This window comes from Pteropus vampyrus, unplaced genomic scaffold (assembly GCF_000151845.1).
Source record: "Pteropus vampyrus isolate Shadow unplaced genomic scaffold, Pvam_2.0 Scaffold137, whole genome shotgun sequence".
NCBI lineage: Eukaryota > Metazoa > Chordata > Mammalia > Chiroptera > Pteropodidae > Pteropus > Pteropus vampyrus.
The window spans coordinates 5,606,205-5,627,163 of NW_011888918.1; the positions used below are offsets into that span (position 1 = coordinate 5,606,205).

The 20,959-nt window shown below is 44.8% G+C and overlaps 1 protein-coding gene across 6 annotated transcripts in view; it reads right to left on the bottom strand.

Annotated features, from left to right (window-relative positions):
* The window catches only part of LOC105297282 (EF-hand calcium-binding domain-containing protein 4B), a 124,143-nt gene that overhangs the window by 18,726 nt on the left and 84,458 nt on the right, over nucleotides 1-20,959 (bottom strand). For 5 of the 6 annotated variants that reach the window (XR_002782205.1, XR_002782204.1, XM_011367871.2 and 2 more), the window contains 3 exons: nucleotides 9,473-9,563; nucleotides 5,942-6,037; nucleotides 3,890-4,077 (listed from right to left, as the gene is read on the bottom strand). Coding sequence is in view for 3 of the 6 variants with exons in the window: in XM_011367871.2 (XP_011366173.1) it covers nucleotides 3,890-4,077; nucleotides 5,942-6,037; nucleotides 9,473-9,563 (375 nt within the window). In the remaining 3 variants the exon portion in view is untranslated. The remainder of the gene's footprint in view (nucleotides 1-3,889; nucleotides 4,078-5,941; nucleotides 6,038-9,472; nucleotides 9,564-20,959) is intronic. The other variant, XR_002782206.1, reaches the window with a different exon arrangement.

Below are 20,959 nucleotides of genomic sequence, written 5' to 3' on the forward strand. Positions count from 1 at the left end.
TCTCAGGGCACCTGGATTATGTACACACTGGGCTGGCCCACATCGATGTCATTACTGAGCTGGTGAAAACAGTACCAGCTTGCTGAGTCCATAGGACTCGCAACAAGCTTGCAGTAACCTGACTGCTAAAGACGTATCTGTGGTATTTTTTTCCTTTATAGAATAATTATAAAGTCAATTTACGACAATAACAGACCGAATCGAATTCGAAGTTCACCTCAGACAATCCTAATTAAGCAATAAAACTTCTCTGGCTCCTGCAGAGCTGCAAATTCTTAACATTTTATTACTAATTATATTTAATTTCAACTTGAAGGAAAACAATGTATTTTCCATTATCCAAACTAGATCCCTAAACCCCTGTCTAGGATTCTGCTCTGATTAGCAAAATTAGAGCTGCTTATTGGCTGCCTCCGTGTCCAGGGAGCCAAGTGTCTTGCCTGGCTTTGTGCCCCAATCTCAATCCTGGTAGTGCTTCTCTCTGGGGGCAGCGGGAAGCAAAGAGCTTTGCCCTTGCTGAGGAAAATCACTCACTGGAGGTCTGAGGTCTGCGTTCTCACAGGGTGACTGAGGAGCTAAATCCTAAGACGTTCCAGGTCTTCTTTGCCCCTATTTTCACAGCATCAGCTGACCTCTGGAGCTATACAAACACACACTTATACATACATATATATGTTATATATTGATGAAAATATATGTCTGTCCACTTGTCTAGTAAGCATACATCCAATTGGATGGAGATAGAGAGACAGATAGACAGACAGTTGACCCTTGAACAATGCGGGGGTTAGGGGCGTCAAGCCCCCATGCAATCAAAATCCTCATCTTATGTTGGCGCTCCACTTACACAGATTCCCACTAACCAGAGATAGAAAATACAGTTGACTCGTGAGTGTGGGTGTGAACCTCTTGGATCCATTTATACATGCTAAGCGGCCCTGCACAATTCAACTGCATATGTATACACGTAGACACACACACACACACACACACACACACACACACACACACACACACATACATATTCAGTTTTATGGGTTAACAAAGAGAAAAGCACTTCTGAAAAAAAAAACAATGACATTTGGCTAGTTGACTAAATGACCTTTAAAGTCCTTCTAATCTAGACATTCTAAAAGTTTATATCTGGGTCAAACGTGAACTGAAAAGGAAAGAACTCGCCATTTTTCATAGGAGTGGTTGGTGAGAGGTTTATGATTGCCTTTAGGGAACTGCTCTTGGCTTTGTGTTTGGAAGATGGATGAAACACAGAGCTCATTCCAAAATATGTTGTCAAGTGAAAAATGCAGGGAATTGTGGAAGTGTGCTACCATCTCCTAAATGAAAATTGTGTGTGTGTGTGTGTGTGTGTGTGTGTGTGTGTGTGCGCGTGCATGCATGCATGTCAGTGCATATGTGTGTGCACATGCACAAATGCACTTGCATATGCATAGAATACTCTGGAAGGATCCACAAGAAACCATGACTGGTGGTCTCTATGTGACTGGAGGCCAGGAGTGATAGGGAGGTGGGGGCGCCAAACCTCTTTTCGAGTGTATATCCTTTTGAATTTTGCATCTTGTCATAAACTATCTACCCAAAATAAAAGTTAATTAAAATAAGCAGAGGTGCTGCTCTTCAGCTGACCTTCGTCTTTATATTATCTCCCCTCTTCAACTGTTCTCTCTTTATCTTATTTTAAAATCTAGTTCTCCTTCCTTGAGCATCTTCAGAGAACAGAGAACTTAATTTTGCCCATTCCAAATTCTAGTTTATAAATCACTAAGCCTGTTTTTTTTGTGAACCTCAGCCTTTCCCCTCCCAGCCACTCTGGAGCAGCATCAGGCAGCAAGACATTGTCAGGAGAACCGGGCTCTGTCCCTGTTTTCTGACACTAATGGCTGTGTTGCTTTGGTTGGTCACTATACCTCTCTAAGCCTCAATTTCTTCATTTATAAAATGAAGAGGTGGATTAGAACATTAAGAGCCTATTGGTACTGTCTGTCTGGAATTCTGCTCTACAGAGGACACACTGAGGCTCTCTCGTTGCCTTCTCTCCCAACATGCCCCCACCCCGCCCGGAATGGGACATGCTCTCCTGGGATCTGGCACACTTTCTGGCTGTACAGCACATGGGAAGCTTCTCCAAAACAAGTAGTAAAGGTTCTGGAATCATTTATCTCTTCCTCCCAACCCTCCTTCCCTATTTTAAATTACCAACTTCCAGAGATATGTCCCTGGCTCGGTTAATTAAGAGAAGACTTCAGAAAGATTTTAATCCTCACGCTGTGATTTGATGCTCCACACTAGGTGCTCATTTCCATTTGTGTTCTAATGCTTGTGCCTTCAGATGTTTGTTGCTTTTAGAACTTGCTTGAATTTTAAGAGCCTGAATTTTTAATTCTGTTTGTAAAGTTAAATGTCTGTGCCTTGTTGACCTGCTTTCAATGAGAAGGAACTGAATTTGCTCATTTACAATGAAATACACTGTCCTTTCATTGGTCATCCAAGAATTGGAATGGAGGTTTTTTTTTATGTTTTAAGTCAGCTACTTGGGAATATATATATTTTTAACTGGAGATGTCTTACTAGGGCAAAACTTTAAATCTAAACATATCTTCCTCTCACTCCAGGCAATCGGTCTCATGTGAGGACACCACACATGAACCAGATAGCAGGACAATTTGATTTAGGCTGATGGACCAACATTTTGCCAACAGTCAGACAGAGGCTTTTGAACAAGGACAGTTAACATATATATATGACACCAAGCATTGGTAAGTAATGCTGACTTTCCATCCTACCTGGCACAGAATCAGGCACACAATTACATATTGCAAAATGAATAGACAAATAAAAGAATGAATGCATGAACAAATGAATAAGTGAATGATGGCCAGTCCTATCCGGTGCGAATATTTTCTGGCTGGCTCGGTGTTCACTGGGAGGAGTCAGCAAGATGTATCTAACTCTGAGCATCTTGGGACAGTACCTAAAAACCCCTAAACCTCTGTTTCCTCATCTGTAAATCAGGGTTGATCATAAGAGTACCTGCCACATCAGGATGCCATAAAGGTCATAAGAAATAATGTCAAATTATTGATATAAATGAGATATGTTGAATGCCCAGCACAGTACCTGGCACAGAGTAGTTATCAATAAATATTTGCTGAATAATAAGTACATGAATATATAGATAAATGGATGAAAAAATAAACAAGTGAGATTCCTCTCCCTGGGTCTTAAAACTTAACACACCCAAGACAAAATAAATGCTGATATTCCTCAGCAACTTCTCTGGTTTGACATACAGCCTCATGCCTTGATTCTTCTCAGGTGTGCCTCTGCCTTGCAGGCTGAACCATATGGCTGGACACCAAAAGCAGTTTACTAGGAAAACAGGCCCTGAGACATGTGGGTTCTCCCCACTGGCCCACACAGAGGAACACTGGTGGAAAGATAATGGGCAGGGCTCAAGTGAAGATTCCAGGGCACTGTCACATGCCTCATCCAATTATATGTCAACCTCAGAAGTCTTCAGGCTTCACTCTTGTCCACTTTGGTCTCATATGACAATCACATATGGTCTGTCTGCTCACTCAGCATTTTCTCACAGACTGCATTATATTTGTTGGTTGGTAATATGTCTTTTTCATCACATACGAAATTTTCCAAGAACAGGGCTATCTATTTCTTGTCATCCTAGGTAATGCTCAGCACAGCACTGGTCTGCTTAGCAGTGACAGAATCCTAGACAAGATCTCAGGGAGCAAAGAGTCCCAATCCTCATTTTATAGGCAAGGGGACAAGGTCTCAGAGGGGAAGACAGCATGCTTACCACAGGGCAGGGAGCTGGAGAGCAGCAATAGGGGTACATGAAAGCCAGACTCACATCTCCTTCTCCTGGTGGAGTTTGCAGGCTTCTTGCTGGAGGCTGTCTAGCTGCTGCTGAGCATCCTGCAGCTCCCGGGAGGTCCGCTCCAGCTCCTGGGCCAGCTCCTGGTTGGTGAGCTTCAGCTTGGTATTCTCAGCCTTGGTTTCATGCTTGTCATTATGCAGGGCTGCGCACTGGCCTTCCAGCTGGCAAGGAATGGGGGGCAGAGGAAAATGGTGAGCAAGCACCATCGTCAAGACGGCCTGCCCGGCCTCACCTAGCTTCTCCACTTGGTGAGCAGGGATCATTGTTGCTGATACCCCTCACTGCCTTCAAACTTCAGTAAGCTTTGTCTTGCTCTTTCATTCACAGGTATACACTTCTGGAGGCAGAAGGAGTGTCCAGAGCACATCTCATCTTTTCCATCTCCACAGAGCTGCTAGGAAAGAAAATTTCACATCCCTCTGTATCTCTCATCCCAATGATGATGATGATGGTCATCTCATCAATGGTCTCAATAATGGTCATCTCATCAATGGCCCTGAGATCTACCCTAAATCCCTCTTATCAGCCAATTTTTTTTCCCTTGGCCATCAATGGAGATGGAGAACAGCTAAGGGGCATCTTCATAAACCGTCCTTCTCAATTTGAATACTGAGAGTAAATCTATCTATTACCTTCTATTTTCTCAGCTAAGTAAGTTCAATTCCTTTAATCTAGAGAAGATTTCTATGGTAGTCAAAAACCCTGGGAATTCATAGGAAATAGTTAAAACAGGTCAAACCAAACATATACTTTTCCTCGTGTCTCTAATGCAATTAAAAACAAGCATTTGTATAACTTTTCTTGGCTGATGATTATGCTTTGCAGAGCTTCCAACTCTCTCACCAGAGGAAAAATCAAACCAAGGCAAATATATCATAATAAATTTAGTTTAATGAATGTGACCAGTAAGAGGAGGAGGAAGCAACAATGAGGAATTCTGTGTGATTCTCAAGAGGCTCCTGTGTAATCAGGCAAGCATGTAGTAATTAAATCGAGTGGCAATCATTCATGTGAGGGATAAATATAATTGGCAAGGACTTAATGCATAATAGTGAGGAGGAAAAAGAGTAGGAGAAGCCAGGTACGACTGTGGAAGGGGGATGGGAAAGCAGCTGGCAGTTCTTGGAGTTGAAATCGTCTTGCTGCAGAAGAAAGAGATCAAAATCCATAGATTGGGTAGCAGCAGTTGTGGAGCAGTCTCCAGCATAAGCATGGGGTGTCTTCGAGTATATGTTAATGTGTTACTAAAAATAGCTCTCTCTATTCAAATAGAAGCAATCTATCTGGGTCTGTCCAGGGTTGGACTCCTTCCAGCACAAGACAAAACATAACAGAACGAGTGGCGCCTTAGCCTCTCTCCCCGAAGAGCCCTTGCTTTGGAGAGGAGGCTGAGCATGAGGTTTGCCTAGGTAATCCATCTTCCTGCAGTCATCAGCCAGGGATTCTTAGCCATAGTGGATGGACACTGCCTTGCATGGTGTACACCCCGACTACCTGCTGGGGGCTCAGGTGCCTCAAAGGAATGTCCCGAGGGATGATGAAATAGTCACAAAGGAGGCTGCTGAACTTCGTCCAAGGGAAGACGGGGATGGAAAAATTGACCTTTGAAGAGCCTCTTCCAGCTGGAGTCATCTATAGCCATCCTGGCAGTAAGACATCACTGTCTGCAGCCTCCCCCAAAGTACCAGTGACTGTGTCCCCTCTTCTCTGATATGGGATGCAGGAAATAAATTAACATTTTGCCATTCAGGTTGCTCCTGGGCATAATTATATGACAATGTCTGCAGATACTTCAAGGGAGAATTCTTAGCAATTTTTCTAGTTAAACACCTAGCACTGGAGAAGTAAAGGCTTTATCTTGGGATCATCTGTGATTTCAAATGCTATCTTTGTACAGCTAAATGGTTCTTCTCAGATAAAAAAAAAAAAAAAAAGTCCTTAAGTGAAAGGCAGGGAATGTGGGCAAGAGCCAGAAAAGAGAATGAAGTGAGGGCCAGGCATCTGAGGACACTGACAAAAGCATACCCGCTTCTGCTTCTGGATGAGCTGCTCCAACTCCTGCTCCTTAGCTAATAGCTTCCGTTCCAGCTCCTGACTGCGGGCCCGAAACCTCTCCGTGTCCTGCCAACCCAAAAAGAGGGATATGTGAGGCCTAAGTGCACCTGGGATGGAGATTTTGTTTTCACCTTGCACCTGTTCAATAGCAGAGCCCACCTATTCTTTTGGACTTTGGGGCCCTTCCCGCAATATCCCAGGGCCTCAGTGATCTGCCTGCCCAGTTGGTTAGGCCTAATGAGACAAAGAGAATATAAGTGCTCAGTACATGACTGGTGACCATGTACCGCTCCCCCCAAAAAAGAGGCAGTGTCAGATAGTGGGGGGATACCGAACAGGGAGAACAGAACAGGGGCCTGAGCTCACATCTCAGGCTCAGCCTTTCATCTGTAAATTGAGGGGTGGGGTGGGTTCTCCCTCCAATTTGGATATTCTGTTCCATGTTGGGCACTGTCATTCGATCCCTTAAATGGCCCTTGCTCTGGAAACACATGGCATCACTTCTTGCAGGTCTAGGTCCTCACTGTTTCCCGACCGTGACTGAGGTTCCCCAGGCCTCCTAGTCTCTCTGTTCCTATGCTCAATAGCGCCTCCCTCTGCCCAGAACTGGGCTACCCCACTCAGGGCAGCAGGGGCCCTGATGATGCAGGTGCGAAGGGACATGGTCGTGGGGTAGAGAGGAAAGCGTGTGAGTTGTTGCAATGCCTGACACTCTCCACATAGCCTGGTCTGGTGTAGAGCCCTGAGCTGGGCATCAGTGACTTGGGTTCCAGCCTTGGCCTGGCCCAACTAATTTGCTTCATTGTTCTGGATCATAGTGTCCTTGTTCACAGAATAGAAACAAAAACACCTGTAGCTCTCCACTTGCCTGAAGGCAGAACAGAGGTGCACACCATGCAGGCAGAGAAGAAACCATTATAACCTCAATGTAACTCATGACAGGAACCCCTGGGTTCCCTGTGACATGGAACAACTCCTTTCCAAAGAAGACAGCCCAGGGAGGCTGCACTAGAGAGGCAGCTCTGTCCTGGCTAACAGGCTGGGCATGACAGTGCAGCAGCAGAGTAGGGAAACATGACTGTTCTTGGGGCAGAGGCCCTGGAACACCTCTGTTTAAAGGCTCAGGGTATTTTCTGGGCTCAGCATCTGTGATGCGATCTCATTCCTCTGCCCATTTTCAGGGAGGCCATTGCAGCTCCAAGCCTGTGACTGTCCTCATCTCAACCACATGCAATGGCAGAAACAAATTTGATGAGGCAGTTCCTCCCCGCAACTTTTGGTTACAGGAAACTTGCTTCATTTGTCTTGTTTGCCACTCAGAGAGCAGGCACCCAGTGGACAGTGCCAGAGAGGTGAGCAGCTTCAGAATCTCCATGCAGAGTCTGCATCCCCATGATGGGCCTGTGGCTTGTCTTCCCTGGCACAGGGCTTTGAAGGATCTATTATCCTGGAACCGAAGTGTGCAAGTGACTAATATTTCCCTCAAGGTCAAACTAACTGCTGAATGTAAAGCCAGAATCCAAACTCTGTCCAGAAGGTCCAGCCTTTTCTGTGCTGTCATAAACCACCATCACTGTCCCTACTCTGTGACCAGGCAGAAGCCTGTGTATCCAAAGGCTTAGTAGCATGGCCGAGCACGTTGTAATAGTTTCCATGTTTATGCAAAAGCATAAATCTAAGCATTGAACCTGAAAAGTGTTTGGCATTGAGAAGGGAGGAGCAGGGAGCAGAGGGGGTAGGTGAAGGGGTGCAGCTATATAGTCAGGTCACCTTATGTGGTGCTAATTTGTCCTTGAATTTTTCCTTTGACCTCTTCCCACTCTCAATGCCTATGCTTTGGCCTACCTTTTGCTTCTGGAAGCACACCCCTTTCTTTAGCCAGGACCTTTGACCTGTAGTCATGGCCCAGGCAGATGGGGCAAATGTCCCAGAGCTCAACCCCTCCGTGCAGGGTAAAGGATGTGGCTCTCTCATTGCAGGGAAAAGCCTGCTGTTGTCAGAAGACTGTTTTAGAGTCTGCTAGGTGATGAGGGTGTGAGTTCTGTCTGTTATTATACTTAATTATGCTAAAGTTTGGAGGGGCAGCCAGAGTATTGTAAAGCTCTGAAAAGAAAGAGGGGGAGACAGTATAAAAATACTGACAAGTCTCCAGAGGGCTCTAGTTGAAGAACATGGCCAGCTTTTCTGGAAAGCATCCAGACTCCCTCTCAGTTTGAATGGCATCTGTGATAATAAATGGAGCCATGATGTGGATCATCCAAGCAGCATACAATTAAAAATTGGTTCAAACCAACCTGCATTAAAGAGAGAAGCGGTTGTGATGACAGCCCAGGCTTGGTGCTGAGTGGCAGGGGATGATGTGGTCTTTATGTTGCGTCCCCGAAAATTCACATGTTGAAATCTAACCCCCCGAGGTGATAGAATTAGGAGGTAGGGCCTTTGGGAGGTGGTTAGTGACTTTATAAAATAAAAGAGACCCCAGAGAGCTTGCTTGCCCTTTCTGCCATGTAAGGATGCAAAGAGAAGTTGGCAGTCTGCAACCCGGAACAGGGCCCTCATGAGAATGGTACCCTGACTTCAGACTTCTAGCCTGAAGAATGGTAAGAAATAAAGGCTTGTTGTTTGTAAGACACCCAGTTTATGGTATTTTTGTAATAGCAGCCCAAACTGACTAAGACAGAAGGCTGCTGCTCAAGATCAAAGACTTCTCTGTTGGGAACCCACCAAGTAGATTATCCAAAAATGGTTAATAGAGAGTTTTCTGTAGCTTTGTTTTATGAATATATGCCCAAAGGACCCTATTTAGCTTAGCTTGGGAAAACAGATTTCATCAGTTCTGAACATCCAAGACAAACAGCAGGGCTTGGTAGGAGGCTAGGTGCCAGACTATGGACAGGAGATATGCATTTAAAATTTTCATCCTCCTGAAAGGGTGGGATTTGATTTGTCTTGGGTATTAAATTTTCTAGGTGTCTAAGGGGAAAAGAAGGGATGTATAGGCTCTAGTGAAGGTCCTCTTAAGGGTGCTCCTGGGCATTGAATGGAATGGGCTGTGCATTTGGGTGGGCCTGCCATACAGGTCTAGGGAGCAGACAATGTCAGACCCGGTCTTCAGGATGCTTTAACTGGGAAAGCATGCACTACATCCTTTCATTCATCTATTCATTTACTTGTTCATTCGACAAACAATTGTTGAGCACTTACTATGTTCCGGGCATGGTCAAGGTGCTAAGGATACATTAGTAAGTAAAAGATAAAGACCCCTGCTCTTGTGAAGCTTACATGCTAGTAGGAGGAGGCAGATCACAATCAATAGAAATAAATAAGTATATTATATGCCATGTTTGAAGGTGACAAGCACCTTAAAATAAATAAAGCAGAGACAGAAGGGATCAATAGTGTCAGGGGCGAGGCATTACAATCTTAAATTGGGGGAGGTGGTCAGAGTAGGTGAGATTTCAACACGGCCTGCAGAGCCAAGCCCTGGTAGGGGACTCTTACTTTCAGGAGAAACTGCTCCTTCTCACTTTTGATTTGCTGTTCCATCTCCTCATAGAGATGCTGGATTTCTTCATCATAAGCAGCAATTTTCCTGCAGAGATGGTAAAAGCAGAATCTGATGAGGTCTATGCTAAAATTTCTTTATCCCACAGAAGAAAGTCCTGGAGCTTGGGCACCAGAAACCCACCTGGAGCTGTGGGTGGTAAGTCAGTTCAGCCCAAGCTGCAGGATCAGCTCCTCAATTTAGCTGAGCACAGAGGCCAGCAGGACCCTCTCCTCCTATCTCCTGTCATCACTTGCAGATGACCCACATGCTCCTTGGGGAAGCCTCGCTGGCGCCATCTTCCTTTACTCTGCTTTATCTCAACACCAAGCCCCCTGGTCTCTGCTACACTGACGCTCCCTCCTGCTGGTTGACCCCTATGCTTGTAGACAGCATAAAGTTGCATGGGCTTTTTTCTTGTTTAGTTTCTTGGTTTATCTTGTTCCTACTTTGGACATGTTCTCTCTACCTAGCTACATCAGCATTGTCTGGACTGTACTAGTGGGCTTTCCTAAAATTGTATGATTAAGTTTATGCGATGCACATGTCTCATAAGATCTCAAAAGATTATATGATAATAACAACCACAACAATCATACCTCTTGCAAAGAAAGGGGCCACACCTGTCCAAGTGCTCATGCCCTCTAGGCATGGGATCACAGGCAGACAGTATGAAAAGGGCAATGCTAGTTAAAGGCTGTCATGATAATAAGATGTCCTAATCTCAACCCCTCCCCCCCCCCCCCCCCCCCCCCCCCACACACACCCTGGCTTCAGTATCCTCTCCCTACTCAGAAGAGCCCCACAAGAAGGAAGGAAGTTCCTGGGTACTGGGCTTCTACACCAAGAAGAAGAAAAAAGTGTCTGTGGGGACAAGGTTTGCAGGTCATCCTAGGATTTGATTGTTCCTCTTCTCCCAGTAATAGATCTCTCTTCAAATGCCCCCCCACCCCAATTCAGACAGAAAGGATCAGGTATCAGCATTTGAACTGAAACTAGAAGTTATCACACCAAAGCATTAACCTTCCCAGGGGACTGCGTTTTTATACCTTTTCTCCGTCTGCTGTGAAAGGTCCTCTCTCTGCCCCTCACTCTCTGTTTCCTTTCTCTCCAGGCTCCAGTAAACAGGTTGATGTCATGGCTTTCAAAGTCCTCCACATGATGGCAAGCCCCCTCTGCCCTTGATTCAAGGAGACTTTAATAACTGAGGAAACAGACCTGGTTTTCTGTTCTAAGAGGTATTGGGGAGATTTCTGAAGAAAACATTGAGGATGGGAATGTATTTATTTCCCTGAGCCTTCCATCATTTTAACCCCTACCTCCCTATGTCCCTATGTCTGCTGGATTCTAATCCAGTGACAGCTGCCCCTGCTGCCCAAGGCTGCACCACAGCCCACTTGCTGCCCCTCTCCCGCTTGCTACCTGTGGGGGGAACACTCGGATCACATGCACAGACTGAGCAAAGACTAAGGAGTGATTTTGACGGGCATTCTTCCAGTTCTACAGAAACCATAAAACTGACCTAGACAAAGGAACTGATGTGAGTGTCCATGGTCACGGTCACTCATATCGATCAGAGCACCAGCCTCTGAGTTCCCTTTTTTGGCTGTATCCCAAGACCAGAAACCTGACTTTGAGTGAATGGCCCTAGGACGTGCTCGGCAAAAGGTGACAGTTCTTCAAGACCTTCCACAAGTTCGAGCCCTGTGTCTACCATTGTGTTCGGTATCCTAGGTGTAACAAATGTCTTTTGGGCTAAGAACAAGAAATCTGTTCTTCATAAATGACAGATGTTTTGCATTGGTACTTTTGTTCATAGCTAACCAATAACAATTATAAGCAAATCTTGGAAAGAAATAAGGAGCAAAGTCACCTGCTGTTAAATAGGGACACCTCAGGGGTAGAAATGAATAGTTTGAAAAAGCTTTCAGAAAGAATGGTCTTCTCTTGGACCCTGGAATTATCTTTCTGTGCTCAAAAAAATTCAGATGCTAGATGGCAAATGGTGTCAAGAAAACCTTTAGACAGTGATTCCAACTATATAAATACTGAAGAATTAATAAAGTGAGATGAAAGCAACTTAAAAATTGATTTGGTTCTGTTAAAACAATATTAATTACAGCCATTCATATAAGCTGTTTACCATTTATGTCTAAAAACTATACAGGGCATTAATTCTATACCATTATTAAATGTTACATTAACTTTGCTCTAATTTTTATGTGATTAAATTAATAAACTATGTTTTTCACGCTCACATGTCAGTTTGCTAATCATGAAGTCATTTTGCAAACTGCTAAAAAGCAAACTGAGGGAAGGCAGATATAGCCTTTGAAAGGTGTGTGCTCCTAGCCCTCCCTCACAAAGACTGGGTCCACTGCAAATAAGCCCTAAAAGTCCAGGTGGGCATCAGTGATCCTGGGCCCAACCAGACTCGTACATAGAACCGAGCCTTTGGAAATGCATTGGAATAAAGCTGGACTTGTGGGAGCTTGCTCAGGCCTGAATGACTTTAGAGGATGAGCCACGGCTCCTGACCAGCCTGGATTAGACATGCAAGCCCCCGGAATGGGGAATGTTAAGGTGCTGTTCACACCATTCACATCACTAAGGCTGCTCAGGAGTCAGAGCCCTGAGTTCTGATCCCTGAACCAGTTCATTTCCTCCGTGTGATCTTGGGTAAGCGCTCTGATCTTAGATCCCAGGGTAGTACCTAGCCTGTGTTTCTCCCAGCACTATCATGATTAATGACAGATAAGAGAGAGGGTGTGGAAAGCACTTAGAACTATATAGCCCTAAGTAAATGTAGAGGTTATTTATTACGGTAATTATTATGACAGGCTGCAGGGGGCAAGGACAAAGTACTCTCCAAGGGGAGGGGGGTCTTAGTTTCAAGGATAAAAGAACTGCTGGGTTTGGAAAGGGTCAGAGGCAATCAGAAAGATGAATAGAAAGCTTAGTTAATAAAAACTGCTGTCAGGCCAATCCGTTAGAGACAAGGTTGTGAGAGCAGGAGCTGTAGGGCCAAAAGCCTGCATCTGCAGGGAGCTCTGCAGTGGCTGTGAGAACAATAATGGCAAGAGACACTCTGAAAATGTGTGCGCACAGGGTATATGGTGTTCCAGCCAGGCACACCATATTCTGCCATCAAAGGAAAGAGGCAACCAATTATGTTTGCGTGTTATGTACATTTTTTGTTGCCATAATTGCTGAAACTACTCTTATTGCCTGATGTGCAGAAATATAGACTTTGGTGTCTTCTCCATGAGGACTTCTCCATCTATTCCAACTGGTCTGCTTCTCGGAACACATAGGATATCATATATCTTTATCTGACATTTAATTTTAAAGTCCTGAACAACTGTTTCATTTGGGTTTATGCTGTCTCAATTAGTTTATAAACACTCAGATATTTATATCACATACAGGACCAGTGTTCAAAATGTTAATGCTGAAAATCTGTAAGAAATCAACTTAAGACTTTGAATACCAAACTCAGAAGCCCATGGACCATATTGAGAGAACATCAGATTCCAGGGGAATTGATGAATTTCAGGGTTGGAAGGTTTATCTGATCCAATCACCTATTTTCCCAGTGGTAAAACCCTTGCCATCATATCCCCACCAAATATTTACCCAAACTAGGTTAGAATACCTCCAGTGATAGGAAACTTGCTGGATTTCTAAACAACTCTTTCATCTTTGGAATATTCTGGCTCATAGAAATATGGCTTTCTATGACCTTATCCCTGTTTTCATCAATTAAAAAAAGCATTAAGACTTCAAGGAGTAGTAGCCTTGGGTTCAGGCCATGCCTCTCAACTTCCTCTAACCCTGTCTTACATGGAGTTTTTTAAAGTCCCTTCACCGTTCCCTTCCTCTCTGAATGGGCTCACATTTAGCTTTCTCAAGCCATGGAGCCCCAAACTATTTTCCCTTTGCATGAAGTCTGATCAGTGCAGATTAGAGCTGGACTATTGCCTTTCTCATTCTAGATGCCGCTTATTTATTCATGCAGCCTAAGATCACATAATTTTTCTTGGCAGACACATCATAGTTGATGGATGATGAATCCATTTGTCAACTAAAACCTCTATACTTTATGGCTGTGTGATTGTATTTGTTTTAAAGATGGTGCTACTGAATCATATCTCTCCTATTTTGTCCTTCTGCCATTAGGTTTTTGGATTTTGGCAAGATTGTAAATGTAATTCTGTTATATTTCATGTTTATTAGATTTGGTCCATCTTTCTAGTCTATCACCAACTTAATGAATCCCCACTGGTTGTTCAGTGTACTCGGTGACCTTACAAGTTTTGCTGATAGTTTAAATTTTCAATCATAATGTAAGCTAAATAATCGATAATGTTGGTTTCAATTTCTTCATCTATCTGAGAGTTATTTAGAAGAGTGTACCAATAAACAATATACAAACTATTGGTTTCCAGTGTTATTATTTTATAATAAGAGAATACTTACTTTTTGGAACTTATTAACCTTTCCTTTATAGCCAAAAATATTATCAATTATATATAAGTTCTATAAGAATATGTATTTTATTTTAGGGCACAGAATTCTACATTCAGCTCTTAAGGCTGCTGCTTCATAGTTTTGAATATTGTATATATTTAATGTATTTTTTTGCCTGACTAATGTGTCAAATTTTAGACAGGGCTGTTTAAGTCTTCTAAAATTCTTCTAAGGTTTTGTTTTTATCAATTTTTCTTTGTTTTTCTAAAAGTTTCTACCTTATATATTTTGCTACTATGTTGTTTAGTGCATAAAGGTTTATATATGTTGTATTTTCTTTATGGATAGAAATTTCTGCTACAAAATATTCCACTGTATCTCCCTTTATTAGTGCCATTGGTAAAAATGTTGAACAAGATAAGGACGACAATCTGTAATAGAGCTCTCTGAGCTACTAATTAATAACATGTGAGCATAAATATTAAGCCTGTCTTCTTTGAGTTATTCTCAAATACTCTCCCTCCTCCTTTCAGGGTGGTGTTTAATTATTTCACTCTCTGCTGTCTGTGCCTTTTTATTTTGAGCTACAGGGGAAAGGTGGGACAGAGAAAAGATGGTTGAAAAAAAAGACATGAGTTCTCAGGGAGACAGAGGGACAAATGTGTGAAAGAGGCAGCCAGAGTAAATAATAGTCATGAGCACTAATCTTTATTCTCTCCCCTCTACTTCACTATGATGGCTGGATGACTCCTTTAGCAACTTCCAAGGCAGTCCAGGGCACAACACCCCTGTGGACAGCTATGATTTGCTCACAGTTCATTAGACCCAGAGTTAGAAGGCCTCAATTCAAATTCTGGTTCTGATATTTATAAGCTTTTTGTCCTTGGACAAGTTACATTACCTCAGTGAGCCTGACATTTTCAGGATCTGGAAAATCCGATGGCAATACCTACTATAGAAAAGGGTCGTGAGGAATAAATAAGAATATGCAGGTGGAAGTGTCTAGCACAACCAGTAGCAGGTCGACTGAATTTAACAAATCCTAATTAAATGAGTTTTCTGCGTCTCCAGGGGCCTGTGAACCCCATTTTGTGAAGGGGCAAGTAGAAACTGAAGGGATGCAAGCAGCAACTTGGTATATGTGGTCATGGTCGCAAGGCATGTACGGGAGTATGGAAGCATTAGGGAGCAGAAGATACGGAGAAGGACACATGCTGGGTGGCTCAGTGGAGAATACTAAATGTGGGAAGAGATCCATAATATCATCACTAACATTAAAAAGTATCGATGAAGCCCTTCGTAAAGCTACAGTCTGAGTAAAACAATTTAGACTTATGAAATGGTCTCTGCACACCAGGAATTTAGCATCTAAAACCACCAAGTCCAATGTTCAAGTGGCATGGAGAAAAAAGATCAGGCAGGAGCCTCACACAAAAAGTGACCCCACCCCACAGCGCCTTGCTGGGCTCCAGCTGATGGTAATTCTGTGATCACAGTGCCCTGATGGAAGGGAAGTGGAGAAAGCTGCCTGCTCTGGTGGTGGGGAGAATGGTAGAATTGTCAGGGGAAAAGTTAAGAAAGGCTGAGTCCAAGAAAGGGAGGTTTTCAACAGTGAGGGGAAAGAGCAACGATTATGTACTGAGGATGCCATATGGGCAGTGATGCATCTGAAAGAATGAGTCCTACTAAAAGCCAGGAAGAAGAGTTCAGGTCCAATTAAGAGAATGAAATTTCACCCAGGGTATCTGACTGTGCCAGATGGCCCCCCTCTAAAGGAGGAGCATAAGTGTGTAAGTGTGTGTGTGTGCGTGTGTGTGTGTGTGTGTGTGCATGCGCACACGTGCACATGGATGCATGGTATTAGAGATCTAAGGATGGCATATGTGAGAAGAAAGCAGGGGTAGGGAAATAGCGATTCTCATGAAATACGAGGCTTAGGTTCTGAGAGCCCTTTACAGATAATTTACAGGGAACTGGAGGGCAAGATGTAGTTAGCAATAACTTACCCTGCCAGCCTCCGATGGGGACTGTAAAAATTAATTAACCTTCACAAAGTACTCTACACTCTAGTTAAGGTATCACACTAGAGTAAAACATTAATACTCAATACTGCTGGGGGCCAAGACCTCCCTGTTTTAGAATATTGCTTGGTCAAAACATTGTTTTCCTGTTCTCTCTTTCTCTTTTGCCTTCACTTAGGAACAAAATCCATTTCTAGAACCTAGAAAGTCATCTTCTAGGTTCTAGGTAGGAGTGTGCTGAAATCATTCCAGGAAAAGAGTACCTTCTTTCTTCCCTAAATGAAGGTATAGTCTTGACCTTGGACAGAACAAAGGACCCCTTTACATTTTAGATAAATTTCAGAAGCTTGAACTCAAGGCAGAGCTTCAAAAATGGCCCCTGGCCTTGGAGAGTAATCATCGTGATGTCACGTGTTTCTGCGTGAGTGGGCAGTAGCCTGATCAATGTCTCCTAATTTGTAAAGTCTGGTGAAAGGCAAGTGCAAAGGAAGAAGAATCCCTTCTCCCCATCACAGATTGTGAGCTTAAAAAGCTCGTGTATTCTCACCTCTTTTGTTTTACATGGGAAGAAAATGAGGGTCAAAGCAGTGAAGCTACCAGTCTGTGGTCACACAGATTCCTTGCGTCATTGCAGAGGGAAAACGGCCTCGACTCCCAGTCCCATGTTCCATCCAGAACAGCACACAGTCTTCTGGAGCATCCTAAGTTTTAAATCTGACAACGCCATACATTTGCATTTAGGATTGTCAACGATCCAAATTACATTCTGAGTCTGTCAGTTGTGGCGTGAGCAGAAACTGGAGCAAGGAATGGGGCCAACTGACTATACTACAGGGCTGGAGAGGGCCGAGGTCAAGGCCAGGGCCTGGCTCCCTTTCCTCTGTCTCCTCCACCCCCACCCCACATGGACTAATGACAAAGTGAAGATTCTAGACGGAAAAGTTTCAGCGAGTCAGCTATTTGATGAAGAAAGTGGAAGCAAATTCAGCCTCGGCCATAATGGTACATGAGAGATTCAGACTCACTACTGCCCCCTGCCACCTTCTTCAGGCAGTCGCAGTCTCTGGACAGCAAGGAGAAGCTCTTTCTAGAGAAATCTTAATTTAGGATTTTCTTGTTCCCCTGAAATGGGTCTCTCTGGTTCTCTCTAATTCCTCCCCCCGTCTCATGCGTGTGCAGACACACAGGATTAGAGTAGCACTTAATGAAAGGAAAACATAAGAGTTTGTAGAAAATTCTGCAAAGGCTGTGAAGCTGCCAATTGAATTTTCAAGATGGATTGTTTCTCCCTAATTAGATTCTGCTGTCTTGTATAAACCAACTTTGCAGCTTTATCCCATCCTATAAAGCAAACCATTTTTCATTAGCCAGGTTTACAAATGATGCCCATGGAGCACGCAGAGCACAGAGTCCTCACTTTTCCATTTGCGCTGAGGGTGATGTTAACTAATGTGCTGCTGCCTCAGATAATAATACACCAATAAAACACAGGTGCCTGATTAAGCCATAGCCTCACCACCTCCAGCCCTCGCTGACAACTTATCTTTACTCTTAGAGCAGAAGTAAAATTATAGACCAGAAGGGCACCCCAGGTATACCTTTTGCAAGCTGATACATTCTAGAAAGACAAGCTAGAGCAGCATTTCTCAAAGTGTTTTTTTTTTGGCCTGCCTGTGTCGGAATCACTGGGGACGTGTGCTAAGGTGCACACGCCTGGGCCCCTCCCCAGAACGTACTGATTTAGACTCTCTGGGGGAGGGACCTAGGAATCTACCCTTTAATCAAAATTCTCTGGTCGTTCTGAAGCAAGCTAGCACTCAAAAACCATGCGGCTAAGGTCCTTTACAGGTGGCACATAAGGGCCACCTGTCATATATATGATGATTTATTTGTCGCCCTACCTGGAGACAAGGCTAAGAAAATGATGACTCCCCACCCCCCACTCCCACCCTGCCAAAGATTCTCAGGTCCCAGTTCTCAGGCTTGGGACAGGATACTGGGTATCATAGTTGGGGCTACCTGTCAGGCTGTAAGACACATTCTCTCCTGGCCTGGACACGGTCCCAGGGCCTAGGGAAACCACCTTAGACAGAAAATGCCTAGATAGTGGCTGGGCAGGGGCTACGATTTCAGGGCCCGCACACTCCCAAAGAAACTGCCTGAAGCCTGATTCAACTGGACAAGAAAAGACTGTGCAGGTGAGGAACTGATTCCAACGAGTGCATGGGCAATGTTGCTAAGCTTGCAAAGGCCAAGTGTGGTCCAATGATGATGAGGAACCCGCAGCCCGGGTGGCGTTCCTAGGCTATGGAGCTACAGAGGACTGAGCCGGGGCAGGCAAGAGCAAAGCTCATGACTGGCCTTTGATCTAGAAAGCATTTTTTTCCAGAGGTCAAAGCACTCTCCAGTCATAGCCTAATTCATCTTTACCCCCAGCCAGGGGGTTAGATCCTGGAAAGGAACCTAACCGTGTCAGCTTATCTAGCACAGATTCCAACTCTGGTCAAAAGTCAGAATCCTTCAGAATATTTCATAAACTCACACATTTTATAAATGCCCACCCCAAAACAAGTGAACTGGGCCTTCCTGAGTCTGAGCCTCGGCATCCCTTAGCAATTCTGGTGAAAGGCCCAAATCTAGTGCTACCTCCAAACAGAATCATTCTGCTTCTGGAAAGCTCAAGCTTTTATCCCAGGGAAAGGTAACTGAGGAGGATGGTCAGAAGTTCCTTCCACATCTAAACTGTACCCTTCATGCCAAGTGTAAAATTCTCTAAGCTTCTGCACAGTGGGCACAGAGGAGAGTGGCACAGTGGCAACCCAACTCCCACTTTTTTGGAGAGAAGTGGCAGCACCGAGGGAGCATACCTCCATTTGGAGGTTCAGCAGAGGAACTGGGCTTTAGCCCTAGGTTCCTGCATTTGACATTGTTCCCCACCTCGCCCCACAGGGCTGGGACTACTTCCCAGTGGACACGCAATAGAGTCAAACGTTGTACCCAGGATTCTGACTCAAATTTGAGATTTCTCATCTTCTGCCCCAAAGGACAAAGGGGCAGAAGAGTGAATGCTCCCAGACTTGCCTCTTCCCCTATTCCCATACGCAGGTTAAAAACAATCCATGGCAATAGGTTAGGGTAAGGAAGGCCCAGATTATTTCTGGCAATGCCCCCGAGGTTGGGCCTCCTGACATCAGCTCAAGAGCTTTCCCCAAACACGGAATTCAGCTGCATCTTCCTACCTCTCAGACCTGGAGGTGAAATGAATCTAAAGAGGAAAATGAGGTGGGCCTGTTTCACTCACTGCAGCAAAACTGTAACTCTGAGGGATGCAGCCCAGCCTGGGGAGCTGGGGACAGGAAGTCCATGTCTTGCTTTACCTGACTGAGGCCAGATTACCGCAGAGGTCAGCCCCATCTTCTCTGAGCCCAGTGGGAGAAAGAAACGAGGTGTGTGGTTTGGAAAAGGAAGAGGAAGCAAAGGCAGCTGCTGCCAATGGCAACGCTGTCTAGTGTTTCAGCAGCATGAGAATTTCTGGTCGTCTGTGTGGCAGACTTTTTATGGGTATAAGCTCTGCCTCATCAGTGTGATTATAAACTCCTCAAAGATAGGGACTCTGTGTTCTATTTGCTAAACTCAAAGCCTGGCACGGAGTTAAGGGCTTATTAAATGTGAGAATAGAAACACATGGATTGTATCCCCTGGTGTCTGGCCCTGAGCTGGACACGCAGCAGCAACGACGAGCTCTCATCACCATCTCTGGGACAGGTGCTCAATTTCTGGATGGAATTGAAAGGTTATGCCCTGTACTGAAAAGTGAGCTGTGGAGGAGTCTGGGAGACGCTCTGCAATTCTCAGGATCCCCCAGCTCCAGCTTGCACTGGGCCCTTCCCCAGAGCTTCCTTTCTCTTCCTTCACAAACTCCTAGATATAGGCCTTCCACAAATCAGCCTAAACCTCCAAACTCATCTCCCAGACCTAGAAAATGTCCCAGAGTCACTTAACCTCACCCTGAGTCATGTATAAAGAATCTCATTTCAATATTCTATACTCCATTGGGGATTGTGGGTCCCAGGTCTGGCTATGATCCAGGCTCACGTCTAGGGATAGGACTCCAGATTTAAAATGTTACATTTATATACTATGGTGCCTGTGCCTAACTCATGCAAGTATGACTTAACTTATTGTTTATTACGCATGCGTGGCACTATTGTTCTCTGACATATATAAAGCCCATGTGGTCCCCTAGCGCAGAAGCCCATGCTCCCTGCAATAAAGTTGGTGCCTGCCATTTCATTCTCATGTCAGCTACTCGTGCATTCTTTCAACTGGGCACCTCACCACCGAAACCTTCCTTTCTTGATCAGCTCGGCACTGACACGTGGCATAGACGGCAGGATAAGGTGAATTCAGGCCAGAGCACTCTGGACAGACCCCGGGTAGAGGACATGTGGCCCCCCGCCTCCCAGTGGTATTCCATGACCACGTATCTGGCTACATGGATGTCCCCGGAGTATTGGGATGGAGTGAAGCCATGTCCGGAGGATGTCCAGAAAGCCCTGGAGATGCTAGAGCTGAATGTCCCAACTGCTCACTGGGAGGCAGCGGGTCGGGTGGCCTGGATGTTCCTGGAGGTCCTGCGGCAGGCCAGCCTGGAGGTTTAGGACCAAGCTCAGCAGGTGCAACAATTGCAATGTCAGGAAGAAGCACTGGAAAGGCGGCTGGAGGCAGCAGAACACATGCTGCAGGGCCCTGACAAGTCACTGCCATCATCCTGGTCTGGGAGCCCACTGGCAATACCCCGGCAGGTGTCACCAGTGATACAGCAGCAGGTTGAGGTAGAGCAGCCATTGGCCCCTGGGGGCGGGCAAGCTGGCGGTGCCCCCCCAGGCTAAAAAGCATACCACTTTGATCCAGTACACCTCCACTGAACTCCGGTTCCTGACGAAACAGGTA